Raw genomic sequence first — 23,364 nt, forward strand, 5'->3', positions numbered from 1 at the left:
GCGCGACGCTGTTTCTCAGGAGCGTTGTTATCTAAGAAATAGACTGGGGTAAGGGATATATTTAATATCAATTATAATAGTTTTCCATATCACTTACGAGGTACTATTATTAATGCGTTTTTTTTAAGTGGTTTCCCCAGTAGGCCTATACGCATCAATAATAGTACCTCAAGGGTAATGTAGAAAACTATTATAATTGATATTAAATATATCCCTTACCCCAGTCTATTTCTTAGATAACAACGCTCCTGAGAAACAGCGTCGCGCGCGCGGTTTGACGACTCGGCCGGCCGATCGTCAAGTGTAGTGAAAAAAGGAGACGGTGTCCCTGTAATCGGGCCGAAATGTGCAACTAATTCCGAGCACTGCCCTAAGGGAATAGAATGGGCAGTAAACTCATTCGGCCCTTATAAAGCAGCGGGACCAGACGGCATATTCCCGGCCCTACTACAAAAGGGTCTGGGGGTGCTGATGGGACTACTAACAAAAATACTCAGGGCTAGTATTGCCCTGAGATATGTTCCAAAGGCTTGGGGAGGAACTAGAGTAGTTTTCATACCCAAGCCGGGGAGAAACGGGCATATAATAGCTAGAGATTACACACCCATCAGCTTGACTTCCTTTGTTTTAAAGACACTGGAGAGGCTGATTAATAGATACCTGAAAAGAGGGCCATTGATCCAACATCCGCTGGCCTCCTGTCAATACGCCTACAGGGAGGGCAGGTCGGCGGAAACGGCACTGCACCGACTAGTGGGGCGGATAGAGGGACAGCTGGAGGACAAGGGTTACGCATTGGGAGTCTTCTTGGACATTGAGGGAGCTTTTGACAGCACCTCATATAAAGTAATACAAGAAGCACTGACCAAACATGGAATATCAGAGGCACTGATTGACTGGACCCAGAGTATGCTTGCGAACAGGAGACTGAACGTAGAGCATGGGGAAATATCAGTCCAAGGAACACCCACAAAAGGATGCCCACAGGGAAGAGTGCTTTCTCCACTGCTGTGGAGCATTGTGGTAAATGAACTACTGAGCAAACTAGAAGCAGCGGGAGTCTTCACCTATGGCTATGCAAATGACATAGCCATAATAGCAAGAGGAAAATTTTTACCGATCCTTAGGGAGCTCATAGAAAGAGCACTCAAGATCACACAAAACTGGTGTCAGGCTAAAAGACTAACGGTTAATCCCGAGAAGACCTCAGCAATAATATTCAGCAGGAAATACAAACCGGAATCCATCAGGCCTTTAAAACTGTGGGGAGAGGAACTAAACTTCGTAACCTCAGTGAAATACCTGGGAGTTTTACTAGATACGAAACTGAGCTGGAAACTCCATCTGGAGGACAAAAGGAAAAAATTCTACACGGCTTTTTGGGCCTGTAAAAGGGCACTAGAAAAATCCTGAAGCCTTAAACCGAGAGTGGCATTATGGCTGTACCAAGCCGTGCTATTACCCAGGCTTACATACGCAGCAGTGGTATGGTGGCCCAGAGCGGGAAAAGTGGAGACGAAGAACCTACTGAAGAGCCTACAGGGAAGTTACCTGAGGGCTGCGGTAGGGACTCAAATAGCGACACCCACGGCAGTGGCGCTGTGTATTTCCCCTCTGGACCAGCTAATCATTCACAACGCCAGACAAACGGCATATAGACTGCACTGTCAGGGGGAGTGGAGGGATGCTGGGATCGGCCATACGGCGCTCGGCTTCCTGAACAGTCCTCCTTTCACGTATAAACAGGTCAGAATCCCCAGGAAACACCAGGAAGGGAAAACCGTAGAGGTAATCATACCTTCTAGGGAACAGTGGAGAAAAGCAGACCTTCTGAACGAACTGGGACCTGATGTATGGTTTACAGACGGCTCGGGAAAAGACAACCGCCATGGGGTAGAAATTTATGGACCCACGAGGAAACATAGATCCAGCCTGCCTCTAGGAGAATACGCCACGGTCTTTCAAGCCGAGGTAAAAGCAATCGCCGAGTGCGCGCGAATACAGATTACTGATCAAACCAACAGCAAAAAAATATACATCTGCTCAGATAGCAGAGCAGCAATTAATGCCTTAATAAAGCAAAGCACGAATTCGATGACGGTCTGGAGCTGCATGAGGGCATTAAGCAAGCTGAGGGAGACTAATAAAGTCACCCTAGTATGGATTCCTGGACATCAGGGCATACATGGCAACGAGGTGGCTGACGAGCTCGCCAAGCAGAGAACTTTAATGGAACCTGCAGGGCGGGACGTGTACGTCCCTTTTGTCATGGGAAAAAGGATAATCAGAGAGCTGCTTGAAAAAAGGCACCAAAAGTCGTGGAAAAACGAAACAGGATGCCGGCAGGCAAAGCTCCTGATGGAACAACCCAAACCAGAGAGGACGAAAGAACTCCTGGCAATGAGCAGACAAAAACTGAGAATAGGGATCGGCCTATTAACAGGACACGGAACCCTCAGGGCGCATCTGCATAACCTAGGCATAGTGGAGCATTATAAGTGCAGGCTATGCGAGGAAGAAAACGAGGACAGTATACACATTCAGTGTCACTGTCCAGTACTGGCGATTAAACGATACCTGTCCTGGGGAAAAATGTCTATAGACTCGAGACAGCTCAGAGAAGCGAGGGTGAACAGTCTGATTAGCCTGGCAAATCATGCTGGGCTGAAGACAATACACCCTCGATGAAACAGTGGGGAGTCACAGAGGATCCAAAGGATCTAGGTGACCAAAAGGGACTTATGCAGTCACACCCACTAAATTTATTTCTACTACTAATTCAGAAACGTCGTCATCATTGTCTCCCAAAATTTGTCCTTTTCGTTTTCGCGCCGCTAGATGGTGCAGATAGATTTATCAACTTTATTATAATCGACTCTGGTGAGAGTTATAATGACAAACACAAGATGTCCGCGTTCATGTAAAAAAGCTTTTAATGGTAAGTAAAGCTTTCGAAAATAAATAGAAAAGTTCTATATTATTTTGGAAAATTCTTAACCGTTATTGAGAAAAAAATTAAAATGTATAAAGTGTATAGGCGTAAGAGCGATAAAGAAGCTACGCGTGAGTGAGCGCGACAGGCGAGTGGTGCCGTCGCCTGCTGCGCTCACTCACACGTAGCTTCCTTGTCGCTCTTGCGCTTGACAAATTAATGTTTTTCTCAATAACTGTTAAGAATTTTACAAAATAATACAAGATTTTTCTACTTATTTTCGGAAGCCCTACCCACCATTAAAAGCTTTTTTACATAAACGCGGACACCCTGTATATTAACCTAAAATATTATGTTATTTCAAAAAGCGAGGTGTATGGCGTGTTATTATTAATTTCGCACCGCTAGATGATGCTTGATTTAGCGACTGTGTAGATACCGATCTTTGCAAAAAAATTTGTTTAAACAATTAAAATCACTTGTTTTCAGTTAAATGTTACAACTACAAAATGAGTAAAATCCCCCCAAAATTACCTTTTTTTAAAAAAAAGTATAAAAAAGCATCAAGTATAAGTGCGCGAAATTAAAATAACTACAAAATAAATAAAATCACCCCCAAAACTAGACCCCCCAAAATGAACATAAAATGTTTACTGTAATATTGAATACTTTCTATTAAAGTTGTGAGATCAAATAATTGCGCTAAGAACCTAAAGAATCTAGATAATTTTAAACAGTACAAACCATGAAAAACCGTACAAAAATAGATCTAGGTTTGTCCCGATAATATAACGGGGTAACGTAAAAAAAGAAAAAACAAAAAATCTTGGCGCAGCAAACCAAATCTGATGCGTAACATAACGCAAAAAACAAAATTATAATTTGAGATTTTAAAGATTTGGTTTTTTGTTTTTTGTTTTACAGTTTTTTGAACTTACACTCGTTTCGAAGATATATGTTATAATGCAAATAACAAAGAAACCTGACAAATTTTTATTAAATACGATGTTTAATATGGGCTTTTATGAAGCAGTAAGTATGATCATTAACAAAAACGGTTAGAAATAATAGAGAAGACAATCTTTTTAAGAATTAATATCTTAAGAAAAAAATATCTTAAAATTAATCTCTTAAAATTTGAACTTTGTAATATGATACTCTTTGTTAAGATATAAAGAAAAAATTTATCAAAAATAACCTTCAAAAAAACTTGGTAACAAGAAAGCGACATTGACGCTAGTTTTTTCTTTAATAATGCAGTTATTTTATAAAAAAAATATATGACTAGGCAACGTGCTTACGGTCAGTTCTATAATTATTAACGTGTTGTAAAAAATTATCAAAAGTCGGTTGTTGATATTGTAACAAAAGTTGACATTACCAGCCAATTACGAAAAATTTATATAAAAACCAATAACATACTATGCATCCATTTAACATTCAACATTGACTAATTATATACACACCGATTGTAATAGAGTTTTGAAGCGGCAACGGTGGTTAACATACGCCAGTTAGCGTTGGAATTTATCAAACATAAACATACGAAGCACGTATATATTCCAGGAACACTGAAGAGATCGAGAGGAAGAAAGAAACAGTAGTCAAGCACAATTTAATGCTGCATCCTTCAGTAAAACGTGTGATAGAGATAAAACGTATTAGATAAGGTTTATACGTTCAAGCCGGCGAACATGAAATAAACGTACATTAAAAATACAACGGGAATCAGTTTATATTTCGTGGTCTCAGTGTGACCTTACCACAAAATATGCGCAGGACCCAAAACGGCACGGCATAATACCGATTGCCACATCTTCTGCATACGCCGATTCGTAGCCAACGTGGTTGGAATCGAGAACTTTCGTCCCAGAATCACTTCAAAAAGCAACGTGCACACTGATTACTAAGAAGGAGGTTAAGTGCCACCGAGGAAACGAAACGCCTTAGGCAATACGAGAGACAAGTTGTCGCCAGGACGAAAGCGGAGGTCAACTGCAACACTGCCGTCAAATTTTGTACCGATAGGTACCGACGTTCCGAAGAGCTAGAATGCCCGCGTAAGCGTCTCGTGGTGCAGGACTCAAAAGGATTACCTGTCCTGTAAGAAGCCTTCACGAAATAACCGTTTTTCTCTTCCTAATTTCAAGTACCGTACCAGAACCAGGCCGATTTTGGCGAGAGTAGGAGAGAAAGAGATGGACAAAGGGAAGAATTTGTTCTTTTTCCGTCTTCTTTTTTGTAACAGCAACGACCAGCATGTAGCGGACACATCGTAAGATCATACCGAAGAGCGTCGGAAAATCTCATCATAGGATCTTCTCTAGTTCTCTCTCACTTGCATGTTCCGTTAAAAGATGCAGTATTAAACTGCCGTTTCACTACTTTTTTCCCCTCCCTTGACGCTCCGTGAAATATGTACGTCCTTTCTATATTTATGTTTAATGGCCACAAACGCTAGCTTATACAGGGTGTCTCATACTAAAGTATCGTAATTGCAGAAGTAGGTAGGGCTTGTCAAGACAAATAGAAAAGTCTTATACCATTTTGCAAAATTCTCAATGGTTACTGAGAAAAAAATTAATTTGTCTAGCGCAAGAGCGACAAGGAAGCCACGCGAAAATGAACTCGACAGGCGAGTAGCTAAAAATGATGTCATCGCCTGTCGCGCTCGCGCTAGCGCTCTTGTGCTAAACAAATTAATTTTTTTCTTAATAACCATTGAGAATTTTACAAAATAGTATAAGATTTTTCTATTTATCTTGACAAGCCCTACCTACTCCTGCAATTACGATACTTCAGTATGGGACACCGTATATATGCTAACCGGCTTTGCCACAATAGAAAATCTTTATAGCCAGTGCGTATACATTCTATTTACTTAAAAAGAATAGACTCCGAATGTTACCAAAATAATGAAGCAAATGTATTATAAAAAATCACAGTTGAATTGAGTTCCTTTTTTTTTTTCTTGATATTGACTTCATTTACTTAAACGACAATTCATAGAACATGTAAAGTTTATTTCAATTTCTTTTGTCATTCCACGTGTAGATGTCACTTTGTACGAGACTCTATACATACAGGGTGTCCGAAATATTATTAGCAATATTAAAACTGTGGGTAGGAAATCAGATTTGGAGACAAAAAGTCCTTTACGAATTTGTAAAATTTGTAACCATTATTAAAAAAAAATTAATTTGTATAGCACAAGAGCGACAAGGAAGCTGTGCGTAAGTGAGCGCGACAGACGACGGCGCCATTCCTAGCCATTTGCCTGTTGCGCTCACTCACGCGCAGCTTCTTTGTCGCTCTTACGCCTATACATTTTAAGCATTTTAATTTTTTTCTTAATAACGATTGAAAATTTTGCAAAATGGTACGGGACTTTTCTATTTGTATTTTTGAGTTCTATCTATAACTAAGAGATGCTCACTACTCAACCAGACATCCTGTATATATATACAGGGTGTCCCAGATCAGTGGACGATGCCGAAAATGATAGGTAGATTTAATCGTATTAAAACGAAAAGTCCTGTACCATTTTGAAAAATTCTCAATAGTTTTCAAGAAAAAAATTAATTTATGTACGCGTAAGAGCGACGAAGAAGCGTGGGCTGAGTGAGCGCGACAGACGACGGTGTTATTTCTAGTCATTCTACTGTCGCGCTCACTCACGCGCAGCTTTCTTGTCGCTCTTACGCTTATGCATTTTATATATTTTAATTTTTTTCTCGAAAACTATTGAGAATTTTTCAAAATGGTAAAAAACTTTTCGTTTTAATTTGATTAAATCTACCTATCATTTTCGGCATCGTCCACTGATCTGGGACACCCTGTATATATATATATATATATATATATATATATATATAAATAAAATACAAATAATTACCAAGTAAAATATATGCCTTGAGACAGTATTCATAATAAGAATCTATGCCAGCACCGACTCCAGAGTCTCTTCGTACCCAATCTCCAGAGTTGACATTTAACACAGATCCCATTAAGTCTGTACCACGATGTCTCATTCGCCACAAAACATCCATAGCTTTCTGCGCTTTTTCCTAAAAAATAATAGATTAAATAGTACATTTATTACATCTGGTTAACTATACAGGGTATCTCATAATGAACAAATCATTTCTCGAGGATAGATAGGTTGAACTTGTAGAAACAAAAGCAAATTTTATATCATTTTGCAATATTCACAATAATAAACTTAATAATTATTATTTCTACTAAGCAAATTGGAGCGTTTTGATAAAAGCAATTGACTCAATACAAGTACAGCACGATTCACTCAATTATGGATTTGACGTTCGATCGGTTGCTAAACAATAAAAATAGTCATTTCAATAATGGTAAAACGACCGCTACTCCTTTGCAACCAATTAATTGTTCAATTCTTTATTGAATAGGCCGTGGATTATACAGGGTGTTTGAAATAAGGTTTCTTTTCCGGTAACTGTAGATAGATATCGGGAATACAAATCGAAAAGTCAGATATCATTTAGTAAAATTCGTGACCGTTACAGAGTAAGAAATTACTGAATTTTGACGAATTAGCGCGGAGCACATAATAAGTCGGGCGCGGCAGGTGAGAGTGGGTGGGCCTTAGGGAGAGAACGGGGATGAAACGCCGCGGGACAATTGTGGGGTGGGGGTGGGAGGAGTCAACGCGTGGTGTGATAGACAATTGTCGCGCGGCGTTTCACCCCCGTTCTCTCCCTAAGGCCCACCCGCTCTCACCTGCCGCGCCCGACTTATTATGTGCTCCGCGCTAATTCGTCAAAATTCAGTAATTTCTTACTCGGTAACGGTTACAAATTTTACTAAATGATATCTGACTTTTCGATTTGTATTCCCGATATTTATCTACAGTTACCGGGAAGGAAACCTTATTTCAAACACCCTGTATATGCTAAAGTTTTAGCGTGTCGATTTTATTGTTGCGTTCTCATTCGCTATTATACAAATTAAAACTTTATCTTGACTATTAATGTAAATAATGCAAAACGGTATAAAACTTTTTTAATTGTCTTTACAAGTTCTACATACCCCTTAATCCCGAGAAAATAAATGCTTACTATGAGACATCCTATATCAATTATATCCATAAAATATTTTACCTCAAAAATCGGTTCACCTGTTAATCGAGATAAAGCGGCCATTTCTAATATCATACTTCCTGCACAAGCAGTGCATGTCTCTCTTGATATTTCCATAGGAACTCCTTTCATACCATATTTTAAATTTATCTGTGAAATAGGAAATGTTAAATTTTCTAAATAAACATACATATTGTAACATAATAATAATAAAGAAAATAAAGTTTTATTGTCAGTGTTATTTTACTTTTAAGATTTGTTATTATAAATTAACTTTCATCTTTAATCTCTCTTTATTTTTCTTTTATGTTTTTCTATAGTAATGAAAATAAATCAGTATACTTATTATAATTATAATTAACTTATAATATACCTACTATAATACCCATAATGTCATGTATAATCTTTACATTTTTTCTTATCACGCATTAAATTTGACCCTCAAATTAAACAACTAAATTGCAATAATACAGTTTAAATTTTTAAACATTACAATTAAAAAATTTTTTTTTATTTCTAATATATTTTTTCTTTTAAATGTTTAACACATTTATTAAAAATGTTTTGAAATTACTATATTAAATCAAGAAGTATAAAGAAACAGAAATGGAGTAGTCAAGACAGGATAGAGTAGACCAGGGCCAGTTGTACCACTTTTTGTTTAAAGTTATATAAATATTTATCTATTTATAGTACAAAAATTAATACTAAGCAAATAAAAGATGTCACATTTAAGTTCATATTTTTGACCAGAAAAATTTTAAACATGAAGTTACAACGAAAAAAAAATGTTTTAAATGAAGATAAAACAAGAGGCTTAATATGCCCCACTAATGGAGTAAGTTGAGCCAGCGTGTGGGGTAAGTGGAGCAATGAGATATAAAACTAAAATTTGATATGAAATCAATAAAAAATAATTATAATGTTAAATAATTTTAATGAAATTAACATTTTACATAATTGTAATTTTTATATAAATTATTACAAATGAACAAAACATGATATTTATTATTAAACTTTGTAATAAAAAACAAAACTAATTTTAAAAAAAATTAATATTATTAATGGCACTATATGATAAAAAAAACTTGTTTATATTATTTATTTAAACTATTAAAATAAAATATACAGTAATTTAATAGTATAGTATGTCCCAACTAACACCGTCTACCCAATAAGTAAGAAATCATTGCTGCAATGTTATTATAATGTTATTCACTAACATGGTAATGTTTCACAGTATGTCGTTTTTAACGTTGTACGCATAATCATTATAATATGTTTAATAACATTTAGAAAATATTTTAATTGTGTTTTTAAAATATTTTATAAATATTTGCAAATTAACGTTATTTGACAATACTGTAATAATATTTATAAAACATTATGTCACAACGTTTATAAAATTTATATAAAATTAATATTTTGAAATGTTGATTAAATATTTCTTGCTTACTGGGTATGAATTGTTTAACATATTGTGTATTCTTATAACTCGTGTATTGTTTAAAAATATGTAATTTGTATAATAGCCTCAAAGAATATACAGGGTGTCCCACCGTTAGTGTGACAACGCTCGTAGGAGGGTAGATCTCGTTAAGCTGAGCATAAAAGTCCTTATCCACTTTGCGTTTTTTCAAATCATATTCGAGATATGAATTTTAAAAAATTTGTATAATGCAGCGTATGAGTTTTACGTTCTATAAGAAAATAGCACGGCCTACTCAATCACGCATGAGCCGACGCTCGGTTGTAAAAGTGCCGGCTCGGCTGTCTTGCCGCTAATAATATTACAATTGGGTGATTGCTTAGCAACCAAAATTGTAATATTATTAGCGGCAAGACAGCCGAGCCGGCACTTTTACAACCGAGCGTCGGCTCATGCGTGATTGAGTAGGCCTCTTCTTATAGAACGTAAAACTCATACGCTGTATTGTACAAATTTTAAAAATTTATATCTCGAATATGATTTGAAAACGCAAAGTGGATAGGACTTTATGCTCAGCTTGACGAGATCTACCCCCCTACGAGCGTTGTCACACTAACGGTGGGACACCCTGTATAATAAATATTGAAAATACTTATTTCAATTTTTTCTTTGTTTTCGTTAATGCTTCAGATTAAATCACAGTACAGAAAAAAAAGTTACTCGCAAGATATCAAGAGGCACGGTAGTGCCTCGCGACAAGTATAGGCGCAGCGAGGCACTGCCTCTTATACGCAAGACGACGTTTTGAGAAATCCGTAGATTACCGGATCTCAATAACAGCTCAACCAATCGCTTTCTTAATAGGCTTATTGTATAGATTAAAGTCGACTTATATAATAAGTGTTTTTATTATTTCGCTGCGTTGTCTATAAATACAGATATCGCGATGTTAATCGTTTTGGTTACAAGAGTAAAATTATTTAAGATTCTCCGTCGTCATTATTAGGTCTCGAAAAATGTCCCTTTCGTTTTCGCGTCGCTAGATGGCGCAGATAGATTTATCGACTTTATTATTATCGACTCTGGTGATAGTTATAATGACATATACAGGGTGTCCCAGATCAGTGGACGATGCCGAAAATGATAGGTAGATTTAATCGAATTAAAACGAAAAGTTCTTTACCATTTTGAAAAATTCTCAATAGTTTTCGAGAAAAAAATTACAATATATAAAATGTATAAGCGTAAAAGCGACAAGAAAGCTGCGCGTGAGTGAGCGCGAGAGACGAATGACTAGAAATGGTACCGTCGTCTGTCGCGCTCACTCAGCCCACGCTTCTTCGTCGCTCTTACGCGTACATAAATTAATTTTTTTCTTGAAAACTATTGAGAATTTTTCAAAATGGTACAGGACTTTTCGTTTTAATTCGATTAAATCTAAATATCATTTTCGGCATCGTCCACTGATCTAGGAAACCCTGTATATTAACCTAAAATACTATGTTATTTTAAAAAAAGAGGTGTGTGGTGTGTTATTATTTTCGCACCGCTAGATGGTACTTAATTTATCGACTGTATAGATATCGATCTTTGCAAAAAAATTTGTTTAAACAATTAAAATTACTTCTTTTCGGTTAAATATTACAACTACAAAATGAATGAAATCCCCCCGAAATTACCTTTTTTTAAAAAAAGGTATAAAAAAGCGCTAAGTATAAGCGCGCGAAATTAAAATAACTACAAAATGAATAAAATTACCCTCAAAATTAGATCCTCCCAAAAAAAAATAAAATGTTTACTGTAATATTGAATACTCTCTATTAAAGTTATGAGATCAAATAATTGCGCCAAGAACCTAAAGAATCTAGAAAATTTTAAACAATACAAACCATGTAAAATCGTACAAAAATAGACCTAGGTTTGTCCCGATGATATAACGTGGTAATGTAAAGAAAGAAAAAACAAAAAATCTTGGCGCAGCGAAACTAAATCTTTAAAATCTCAAATTATAATTTTGTTTGTTGCATTATGCTACGCATCAAATTTGATTTTGCAGCGCCAAGATTTTTTGTTTTTTCTTTCTTTACATTACCACGTTATATCATCGGGACAAACCTAGGTTTATTTTTGTACAATTTTACATGGTTTGTATTGTTTAAAATTTTCTAGATTCTTTAGGTTCTTGGCGCAATTATTTGATCTCATAACTTTAATAGAGAGTATTCAATATTACAGTAAACATTTTATTTTTTTTTGGGAGGATCTAATTTTGAGGGTAATTTTATTCATTTTGTAGTTATTTTATACAAATATATATATCGTGCTTCAATCCGTCTCGAGTGATTGAGCGTTACTAAACTTGATACGCGATATCATCGCTGCAAAATGCATTTCAATGCAAGTTAATTTTTATACGCATCTTTGTTTTCGAATAACGGGCATTGCCCAACTTGCCCCCCGGTCCAACTAGACTCGATTTACCTTGCTGTAACAACAAAAATTAACTTAAAAAAAAATAGAAAAAGACGTTAATTGTACGCATAGTGGACAAGTTGGTATACAGGGTGTCCCAAGATTGGTGTGATAACGCTCGTGGGGTAATAGATCTCGATAAATTGAACATAAAAGTTCTATACCATTCTACTTTTTAAATTATAGTCGAGATATAAATTAAAAAAAATGTATAGAATACAGCGTATGAGTTTCACGCTCTAGAAGAAAATAGCACAGCCTACTCAATCACGCATAGGCCGACGCTCGATTGTAAATGTATGAAAATTGTCGTTTTAATAGCGGCAAGACAATCGGCCCGGTACATTTACAATCAAGCGTCGGCCCATGCGTGATTAAGTAGACTGTGCTCTTTTCTTCTAGAGCGTGGAACTCATACTCTGTATTCTATAAATTAAAAAAAATTTATATCTCGAGTATAATTTGAAAAAACGTAAAATGGTATAGGACTTTTATGTTCAATTTATTGAGATCTATTACTCCACGAGCGTTGTCACACTAATCCCGAGACACCCTGTATATTAATTACTTAATATGTCCGTACAAAAAAATCCTTTTCACAAAAAAAATGATATCAAATAAAAGCGTCAACTCTAAAAAGTCTGTTCAAAATTATTCTTATCAAAAGAAGTTTTCTGTTTAAAAATAATAATATAAAATTATTATATTAATTTTTAATTGCTAGTAAAATTATACAATTAATAAACACCAAACTAACGTACAAAAAGTTGACGCGCTTAAATCGTATTCAAACACTTATGTGCGCAAACTTTTTGTATGTCAGTTTGGATTTATTAATTTTATTATTTTACTCACAATTAAAAATTGGTATTTTTATTTTATACTACTATTAACGTATCTAGAACGTAAATTCAAATTTAATTTAAGTTTCTAGCATCTATACTCGGGTTTCATGCGTAAATATATTAAACTCAGTTATACGACATCGTCACAAATAACTGCAAATTTATCATATTATGGTGTATTGCGCGAAATAAGTGTCACTATAAAACTACGGGTAATGCTCGATGGATCAGCCAAAACAACATCTGAAATCTCATTAAATGATACATTGATAATAAAATCAAAATTGTAAGATAGTATAATAAATATAATTTTGAAATTTTGATTACACATCATTGTAATTATGACTAATTTGTAAAAAAATGTACCGTACAAATTGTCGTAAATGAATAAAATAGAATCAAAAAATTGAAAGAACAAAAAAGTTTTAAGGCGATTTTTTCCAAGTAAACCAATTCAGAAGTTTGAATTAAACATTGTAACTTATGAGTTAATATGTTCTCCATTTTTAGTTATAAGTTGTGTAAAATATTTAGCTGAAAAAGTGATTAATAAATTTAAAAATGCGTGAAATGCATTATTAAATACCTTGTACGCAAACTATATTTTGATTAAAGCAAATTCTGAGAACAACGCAAAAATTCATTTCGCAATTGACGAGTCTATTAAAGAGCGATATATTTAAATCACTAAAAAAATTTTTTTTAATTTGTTTTTTTAGTACATTGATAAAATATTTTTCAAAAAAAAGTTTTTTAAAAATTAAATTATTACATTAATTTTTAATTGTAAATATAAAAATAATATTAATAAACTCCAAATTAATATACAAAAAGTTGGCACGCTCGAATTGTATTAAGTCTTATTCATGACGCGCGGACGTTTTGCATATCAATTTGGTGTTTATTAATTTTATTCTTTTATTACATTAACAAATAGAAATTGGTATTACTTTTTTATTAAAAAAATTTGCTTAGTCAATATTGTACGAACATATTAAAAAAATAATAAAAATTATTTTTAATGGATTTTATTATTGTAATCTTTTATTTTTGTAGAGAAAACTTCATTTATTACAAATAATTTTATATGGATTTTAGTTTTGACAGTTTTATTTAATATTATAAATTTTGTAGAGGATTTTTTAGACATATAAAAACAATTTTTTTACACAGTTTTTTTTTTAGTTTAATTATTTCATAAAACTATTTTAATAAAAAAAACAGTTTTAAATAATGAAAATTTTGTACGTAAATTTGAATCAATTTTTATGGGTTTAATATATACCAATTTGTCTACTGTGCGTACAATTGTTAAAATGTTACAGAATTAAAAAAATGTTATTTTGGAATAAGACCACATGAGTAACTTAGCAATAATGTAGCGATATCATACATATTTTATTGATTGCATGTTTTATGCGGTTTTTATACATAATAACACTAAAAATTGTACAAATTATTATCTTATTGTCATCAAAATTTTATAAGATGTTCAAATTTTCTAAAGTTATATATTAATATAAATATTAACTTACAACTAAGAATAACTTTAACCTAATACACTGTAAAAAATTTTTGACTGAAAAGTTAGAAAAAATGACTGAAGTTTTCTTACAGTCATATTGTATAAATTTTTAGACAAAATATTTCAGCTACTTTGACTAACTTATTCAACACTTTTCTAAATATTATAATTCCTAATATCTTAATATTTAGGCATTTTGTTTGAATTTTTAGTTACTTTTCTAAATATTAGTGTCTTAATATTCAGACATTTTTGTCTAACTTTTTAGCCTGTTTTCTAAAAACAGTTTTCTAAAAAAAGTGTTGAAAAAGTTAGTCAAAGTGGCTGAAATATTTTGTCTGAAAATTTATACAATATGACTTTAAGAAGACTTCAGTCATTTTTTCTAACTTTTCAGTCAAAAATTTTTTAATATATTTTTTTATTTATTTAATCTTATACAATATATTAAAATACAATTTAAACGCAAATAACAATTTAAAATACATTAATTACAATTACATAAATTACAATAAACTCCACGTGGAACGTTTTGATTCAAAAATTTTAAGTGCATCGGCCAATTTGGAAATTTTACTATTGATTGCCATATTTTTTCCTTTTTGTTTCGGATGAATGCCAAGGAAGCATCTAAAACACACGTTACATATATTTATATTATACTCCAAGCACACAAACAGTGATTAGGCAAAAGATTTTTATTATAGTTTATAAATTATTGTATAATCATTGAGATACAAAAAAACATATAAATATAATACAAAAGTTAATTCCCACTTACCTTTATTCCCACTAGTATAATAAAATTTTCACTCTTAGCACGAAATATGCACACACGCTACACATCAAGATCGGTCATCAAATGTGAATCGTGAAAACTTATCCGGTTTTGTTTTGTTGCCTAGACAACCTGCTCCGGTGCCTGTGGTTGATTCAGACAGTCTTCTGAATATTCAGACAGTCTTCTAAATTTTCAACCTGTTTCTGATTAAGACAAAATTGTCTTAAATTTACTTTTAGACACTCAAATCTGAAAATTCAGACATTAAATCTGAAAATTCAAACACTATTGTTGTCTAAATTTTAAGAAAATTTTTACAGTGTCTAATTTTTTAGACACCAACTGTAAATATTTTAGACAACGTGCCATTTTTCTAAATTTTAAGAAAAAATCTTTAATTATTAAAACAGAATTGTCTTAAATTTATTTTCAAACATCAAATCTTAAAATTCGGATACTTTTATTGTCTGAATATTCAGATATTTTTTACAGTGTAGTTTTAAATAATATAGGTCAAGTATAGGCGCAACGTACTACCGAGACTCTATTACACGAGACGCTGTTTGAGAAAATTCGTTGATTATCAGATCTCAATAACGGCTGAACGAATCGCTTTCTAAATTGGTTCATCATGTAGATTAGGATGAAATCTCCCCAAAATTACCTTTTCTTTAAAAAAGGTATAAAAAAGCGCCAAGTATAAGCGCGCGAAATTTAAATAACTACAAAAAGAGTAAAATCACCCCCAAAACTAGATCCCCCAAAAAGAACATAAAATGTTTACTGTAATATTGAATAGTCTCTATTAAAATTATGAGATCAAATAATTGCGCCAAGAACCTAAAGAATCTAGAAAATTTTAAACAGTACAAACCATGAAAAACCGTACGAAAATAGACCTAGGTTTGTCCCGATAATATAACATGGTAATGTAAAGAAAAAAAAACAAAAAAATCTTAGCGCTGCAAAACCAAATCTTTAAAATCTCAAATTATAATTTTGTTTTTTGCGTTGTGCTACACATCAAATTTGGTTTTGCAGCGCCAAGATTTTTTTGTTTTTTCTTTCTTTACATTACCACGTTATATCATCAGGACAAACCTAGATCTATTTTCGTACGGTTTTTCATGATTTGTACTGTTCAAAATTATCTAGATTCTTAAGGTTCTTGGCGCAATTATTTGATCTCATAACTTTAATAGAGAGTATTCAATATTACAGTAAACATTTTATGTTCATTTTAAGGGTCTAGTTTTGGGGGTGATTTTATTCATTTTGTAGTTATCTTAATTTCGCGCACTTATACTTGGCGCTCTTTTATACCTTTTTTTAAGAAAAAATAATTTTGAGGAGATTTCACTCATTTTGTGGTTGTAATATTTAACCGAAAACAAGTAATTTTAAATGTTTAAACAAATTTTTTTACAAAGATCGATATCTACAAGTCGATAAATCAAGCATCATCTAGCGATGCGAAAATAATAATAACACGCCACACACCTCGCTTTTTGAAATGACATAATATTTTAGGTTTATATATATATCATAACTATCACCAAAGTCGATGATAATAAAGTCGATAAATCTGTCTGCGCCATCTAGCGCGAAAACGAAAAGGACAAATTTTGGGAGACAATGATGATGACGTTTCTGAATTAATTATATTATTATTTTACTCTTGCAAACAAACTTTAAATCGCGATATCTTCGTTTATAGATAACGTAGTAAAAAAATAAAAGCACTTTTATAACATAATTCGACCATAATCTACACGATGAACGTATGTAGAAAGCGATCGGTTCAGCCGTTGTAGAGATCCGAACATGTACGAATTTTCTCAAATGGCGTCTGGTGTAAAAGAGCACGGGTAGTACCTCGCTGCGCCTATATTTGGCGCGTGGCACTACCGTGCCTCTTGATTAAATCATATTATAAAAATGTTTTTATTTTTCCGTTACTTAATCTACAAATAATGATATCATAATGTAAAATTTTCTTTTAAGAGTAAAATAAAATAATAAATTTTTTTTTTAATAAAATAAGATTAAGTAACGTCCTAATTATCATCGTTATCATCATTATTATCGTCGTTTGATCAAAAATGTTCTTTTCACTTATTCGTCAACAGAAAGCGTTGTGATCACATATTAAAAAACACGGTAGTATCTCGTAAAATCCTTACTTTAGTTAACAAATTGATATTTTCTATGAAAACGTTTGTTATAAAATAAATAATGATTGTTGCTATCATCTCGGGGTTTCAAATACTTTTTTAAAAGTCGAAATAAGACATTTTAATTATTTAAACAATTTTTTTTTTAAATTACTTATCGGATTTAATCGTTAAATAATGTGAATGACACAGTATAGTTTTTTTTCAATAATGACATTTTTGTTAGTTAATAAATAGATATCTTCAAGACCGAGTGTACGATTTTCATTATTTTTTTTAACAACATCACGGCATTTTCCGACGACCAAATCCGATAAATGACTTTTGCAAAAGAATTGTTTAAACAATTGAAATAATTTCTGTTAGACCGTTAAACAAGATACCTGAAACCCCAAATTGATGGCAACCTTCGTCACCTGATAACGAGTGTTTTTGAAGAAAATATTAATTTGTTAACTATTTTTGTTAGTTAACAAATGTATATCTCTAAAACCGAAGGTCCAATTCTCATAATTTTTTTTACAACATTTGTATTTCGTATTTTTAAAATAGTATGTTAAAAATTGTTTTTAATAACATTTTTTGCGGTTATTTTTAGTTATCAAATTGATATCTTTTACAAAAACGTTCATTATCAGATAACGTTTGCTCAATAGCATTGACTTGGAGTTTTGGGTACTTCGTTTAAAGAACTAACAAAAGTTATTTCAATTGTTTAAACAATTTGATTTGCAAAAAAGTCAATATAAATCAGGCAATTAAAATATTTTAATACAAATAAATATTTAATTTATTAAACTTAACGCTGCGAAACCAAATCTTTAAAATTGAAAAAAAAACGAGAACAAAAAATGAATTAATTAAAATTATAAAAAAAGATGGGGATAAGTTCTCAACGCCAAATTGTATAAATTAAATATTTATTTGTATTAAAATATTTTTATTGTCTGATTTATATTGACTTCTTTATATTATTATGTTATATCATATCGGGGCGAACCTAGGTCTACGTTTGTGAAGTTTTACATAGGTTTGTAATGATTAATATATTTTCTACTTTTGATAAGTTTTTAGCGTAATTATTTGATTTCATTATTTTTATACAGAGTATTTTTAATTTAAATTATACGAGTAATTCTTTTCGAGATAATTATTAACAAAATGGATGATATAAAAGATTTGACGCGAATCTAGGTCTACGCTTGTACGGTTTTATATGGGTTTATAATGTTTAATTTGTGTAAAAAGGTACTAGGTTTGCACAGTTTTGTTCAAAGTTTATTTTTGAGGACGTTTTTCGCGCTTCTATACTTGGCGCTTTTTTATTCCTTTTTCTTTTAAAGGTAATTTTGTGGAGTTGAATATACATTAAAACAACATTTTATACTGCTTTCTTAAAAAAGAAAGAGTCCGCAAAAAATTGCTTTTTTGGTTCTTGATTTTTAAGTCGATTAATATGTAAAATGATAACTAATGATAAGACATTACTAAAACTGAAGTTTTACATTGAGAATACGTCTGGTTCCTGAGATATTGAAAGTTAAAATTAGAATTATTTGAGGATCTGCAAAACAAGTTGATTTTTTTCTCGGTTTTTGACCCTTACTTTTGAAATTGATTTTTATGTTAAATGATAGCTTATGATGGGATATTATTTTAACAAAAGTTTCACGTTGATCATATACGTCTGAATTCTGAGATATATAGGGGGTCAAAATAAGAATTACTTATAGCGGTCCTTAGGAATGCAGCGGTAACTGCGACGATCCCATTTGTTGTCAACCGTTTTGCATGTCAATAGCGCAGACCATTATATAAATTGATAAAGATTTTCATTTCATAAACATGAAATACATCTTACTTTTATTAACTGAACAGTGTTTTGTCTTACTTCCAATGGCTAGATTCTGAAATTGATGCCTAATAAAGTATCATTTGTCATATGTACTTTTTGCGTCGTACTTCTAACAATAAGATTTGAGAACTCTTAAGACGTATAATATACGTATAACTGAAATCAGGTTCCTTTATTAATTACAGATGGTTTTAAAAGGTGGAAGTCTAGACTGAAGATAATCAACAAACACAATAATCTTCTTGAAAAATGTGTGAGTGCATTTTTGTGTTAAAAATAAATCGCATAACTAGCACTAGGTGCTTTTATAAATTAGGAGTGGTTCTTTGGAGTTAAAAGTCCTATGTAAGAATGATCAGTAAATTTAGATAATATTCCTGTACAGTCTCCAGATGCATTTTTGCTTCAGAAAGTCTTATAAGAGTTATATTATATGATACTGTTATATCAGTTTTACGCCGATTTTGATGATGGACTTAAGAGTCGAAAGTCGAATATGAGGACGATTCGCTAACTCATATAGCTTTTATGAAGGAAATCTAAATGTATTTTGGCGAATCAAGAAAATTGCTTCTCGTACAGCTAGAATCTAGTGTCACAATGTAATAATAATACCAAATTTTCTTAATGAGTGGTACCATTTGTAACAGTCTATAATTTCAGAAACCAGAAGCAAGTTCAACGTAAAACTTTGTTTTTTAATAATATCCCATTATACAGGGTGTTCTATACTAAAGTATCGTAATTTCAGAAGTAGGTAAGGCTCGTCAAGACAAATAGAAAAATCCTATACTATTTTGTAAAATTCTCAACCGTTATCAAGAAAAAAATCAAAATGTATAGAATAGATAGGTGTAAAAGCGATAGAAAGCTGTGGGTGAATGAGCGCAACAAGCGACAGCGCCATTCGTAGCCATTCGTTTGTCGAGCTCACTCACCCGCAGCTTCTTTGTCACTCTTACACCTATACATATCATCCATTAACATTTTTCTTTTATAACGGTTGAGAATTGTACAAAATGATATAGAACTTCTCTATTCGTCTTGACAAGCCTTATTTAATCCTAAAATTACGATACTTTAGTATAGGACATCCTGTATAAGCTATCATTAAAAAAATGAATTGATTTTAAAATCAATGACCGAAAATGACCAAAAAAATAACACTTATTTTGTGAACCGTTTTAATTTTAATTTAAAAAATGTTGTTTAAAATAAAATAAAAAAAACTCGAGAACAAAACATAAATTAGTCTGCGCTTGGCAATTCCGAGATTACTATTGAAATAGTTTCCTCAAATCAGTCAATAAAATAATTACTGTTTATTACAATTATATTTATCTTTTTGTTTTGTTTTAATATATTGTCTATCACACCACGCGTTGACTCCTCCCACCCCCACCCCACAATTGTCGCGCGGCGTTTCACCCCCATTCTCTCCCTGAGGTCCACCCGCTCTCACCTGCCGCGCCCGACTTATTATGTGCTCCGCGCCAATTCGTCAAAATTCAGTAATTTCTTACTCGGTAACGGTTACGAATTTTACTAAATGATATCTGACTTTTCGATTTGTATTCCCGATATTTATCTACAGTTACCGGAAAGGAAACCTTAAATCAAACACCCTGTATACATATACAGAATATCTCATTTTATATTTATCAGTCAAATATTTTGGTACAATGTCGATTCAGAGAAAATTGTTTCAGATAAAAATTATATGGCTTCGAGGGAAACATATTGTGATGCTATTAGTTTGACCTTAAGTAGTCTTTTGATGGTCACGCAAAAATTATATTTAATTTTTTAAATAAAAACTCCATTTATTTATTACAAATTCTTATTCTGCATCAAAAAGTAAATAACTTTTGTCTGAAACATTGTTTCAAAAATATCTTATATCTTTAAAATATTCTCAAAACTCATTTTCAAGATCATTTTAAAGACAAGAAATGTTATTTTTTAGACAAAAGTTTCATGTTTTCTCGCGTAGAATCCGAATTCGTAATAAAAAATATCATGTGTTATTTATAAAAATTTCAGATTGGAAGATAAAATTCTTTTTAAATAAGATATAGTATTTTTTTATTATTGGATTTAGTTCGTAAAAAATATTTTATAAAATATATTTTTTACGTCCTACCACTCGAGAAAAAATAATACAAAAAATATTTTTCACGAAATAACAATTCAAAAGTTAGAAATCGTACAAGTAAGTTTTCTACAAAGAATACAGACATAACTACATTAATATAAGAACATTTTAAACATTTATTGTAATAATTGAAGTCTTTGTTCCAAACTTATAGTCTGACTTATTTCAGTTTGTATTCTGATAATGGTTAAGTTTTCAAAAAAATACTCTAATACAAAGTTATTCAGCTCATTTAGCACTATCGATAGAATAAGTAAAAAACGCCCCTTCCAATTTCTTTTTAAATTAAAAAAACAACTTTTATTAGTATTGTAAAATTGGAGGATATTTAAGGTTACTCAAGGTCATCAAAGAATATTCCTCTAGTTGTTCTACAATTTTGATAAGTTATCTCCTTATTTCTAGCTGTTTTCGAGTAAAACATGATGAACTTTTTATCAGACTTACCCTGTATGTATACACACAATACTAATTTGGTATTTTAAAAAATGTTATTTTAATGTTTTTAGTAGAAAGATTTCAAATGCGAAGTGTACCCAAAATGTTAAAAAAATTCTGTTAACCGATTTGTATAGTAAATTAGATATAATAATTTTCAAAGTCACTGAAAGTGTATTACATGTCAAAAGTTAAAAATGACTTTATTATTTATAATATAAAAAAAATTTTTGTAAAATACATTAAAAAATGTATTATAATAGTTTGTTTTTGAATAATTTTTTAAAAATAATGTACGTTTAATTTAAACAAATTTTTATAGAAACTAGAACAATACAGGCGCGCGCTACGCGCGCGCATTAATTCAAGAAAATAGCAATTAAAAAAAAGACAAAGCCAAAACCAAACCTCAAAACCTCTTTTTTGACAGCTGACATTTTTTTCTCACTTGGCGAAAAGCAAGCCAAGCAAGAGAGAACCAATCAGCGCGAGTTTTAAACGGCAACAATAGAATCGAGATTTCAAGATTCAGCTAATTCAGACTCTCACACGCTTTTTTAGATAGGATAATTTAAATTACTTTAAAAAAAAATTCTGAACAAAATTTGTATTGACAAACGTTTAAAAAGTCGCACAAAAATATATATCCAGTTAACCCTGAAGTTGATTTTGTCTAAAATAATGTTAATTTTCTCTAAAAAAATCGCAATCTTTGATCTTTTTTATCGATTATTGTCAAAAATCCATATAGAATATATCCATATATAGAATATAATCCATAGTCCACTATGAATTTAGATTTAAACCAAAAACAAAGAGAAAAATAGTGTAAATGTTATTTCAGTAGAAAAATTAAAAGCATATGGTATAGTATAAATAGTCTTACAGAGAACATGAAGATAAATGACGGGGTGGATATTATTTTGTTTGAAATGTTGGAAACTTATGTAACACAGTAATATACTGACTAAAAGTTAAAATTACGTTTAAATTAAAATATAACAAAGGAAAAAATAAAAAACGTATATCTAATTTAGAACTTTGTTTTGATTAGCTAAATTTTAATTTAATTAGAATTTTAATCTCTAATCTGATACAAGCCTAACAATGTTATAAATAACGTGTGGACGCAAAGCACTCTTACTCCTTGTGTACTTTCTTCTCAATAAAAGGTATAAACTTTGCTTTATGTCAAAGCTAAAAATTCATTTGAGACAGTGTAACGATTTCATAAAAATCGCATAACACAACTTAAACATTTTCTGCCTTTGTTTTTCGTCGGTAAAAATCCATTTAAGAACATTTATTTAAAGATTATTTAATTATTTAATTAAATTAAATAAGTTTTTTTTTCACAAAAGACATTTAAATTGAGCATGAGTGGCTTTTGAAAATTTACCCTATTTTTTTTTTAATTTTAGTTAATATTTTTAAGATGGCCAAAAGATAAAAAGAACTTTGCATTATATCAATAAAAAAGTAGTCAAATTAATTAAAGTTTTAATATAAAGAAAACTAGATTGTTTCAATCAAAAGTTTTACTGGCTGCAAATTCGAAAAATGTCCAGTTTTTGCAATATTTAATCTTAAAGTACTGAAATTAACGATAACTATTCATGAATAAAAAAGTCAAATATATAAAAGTTT

At 31.7% G+C, this 23,364-nt stretch overlaps 1 protein-coding gene across 3 annotated transcripts in view; it reads right to left on the reverse strand.

Moving 5' to 3' along the window:
• Positions 1–23,364, reverse strand: part of Edem2 (ER degradation enhancer, mannosidase alpha-like 2) — a 71,648-nt gene that overhangs the window by 40,406 nt on the left and 7,878 nt on the right. For all 3 annotated transcript variants that reach the window (XM_070673772.1, XM_070673773.1, XM_070673770.1), the window contains exons 8-9: positions 8,065–8,193; positions 6,828–6,999 (exon numbers count right to left, since the gene is read on the reverse strand). In XM_070673772.1, coding sequence (XP_070529873.1) covers positions 6,828–6,999; positions 8,065–8,193 — 301 coding nt within the window. The remainder of the gene's footprint in view (positions 1–6,827; positions 7,000–8,064; positions 8,194–23,364) is intronic.

This window comes from Cardiocondyla obscurior, unplaced genomic scaffold (genome assembly GCF_019399895.1).
Source record: "Cardiocondyla obscurior isolate alpha-2009 unplaced genomic scaffold, Cobs3.1 scaffold41_0_353218, whole genome shotgun sequence".
NCBI classification, from domain to species: domain Eukaryota; kingdom Metazoa; phylum Arthropoda; class Insecta; order Hymenoptera; family Formicidae; genus Cardiocondyla; species Cardiocondyla obscurior.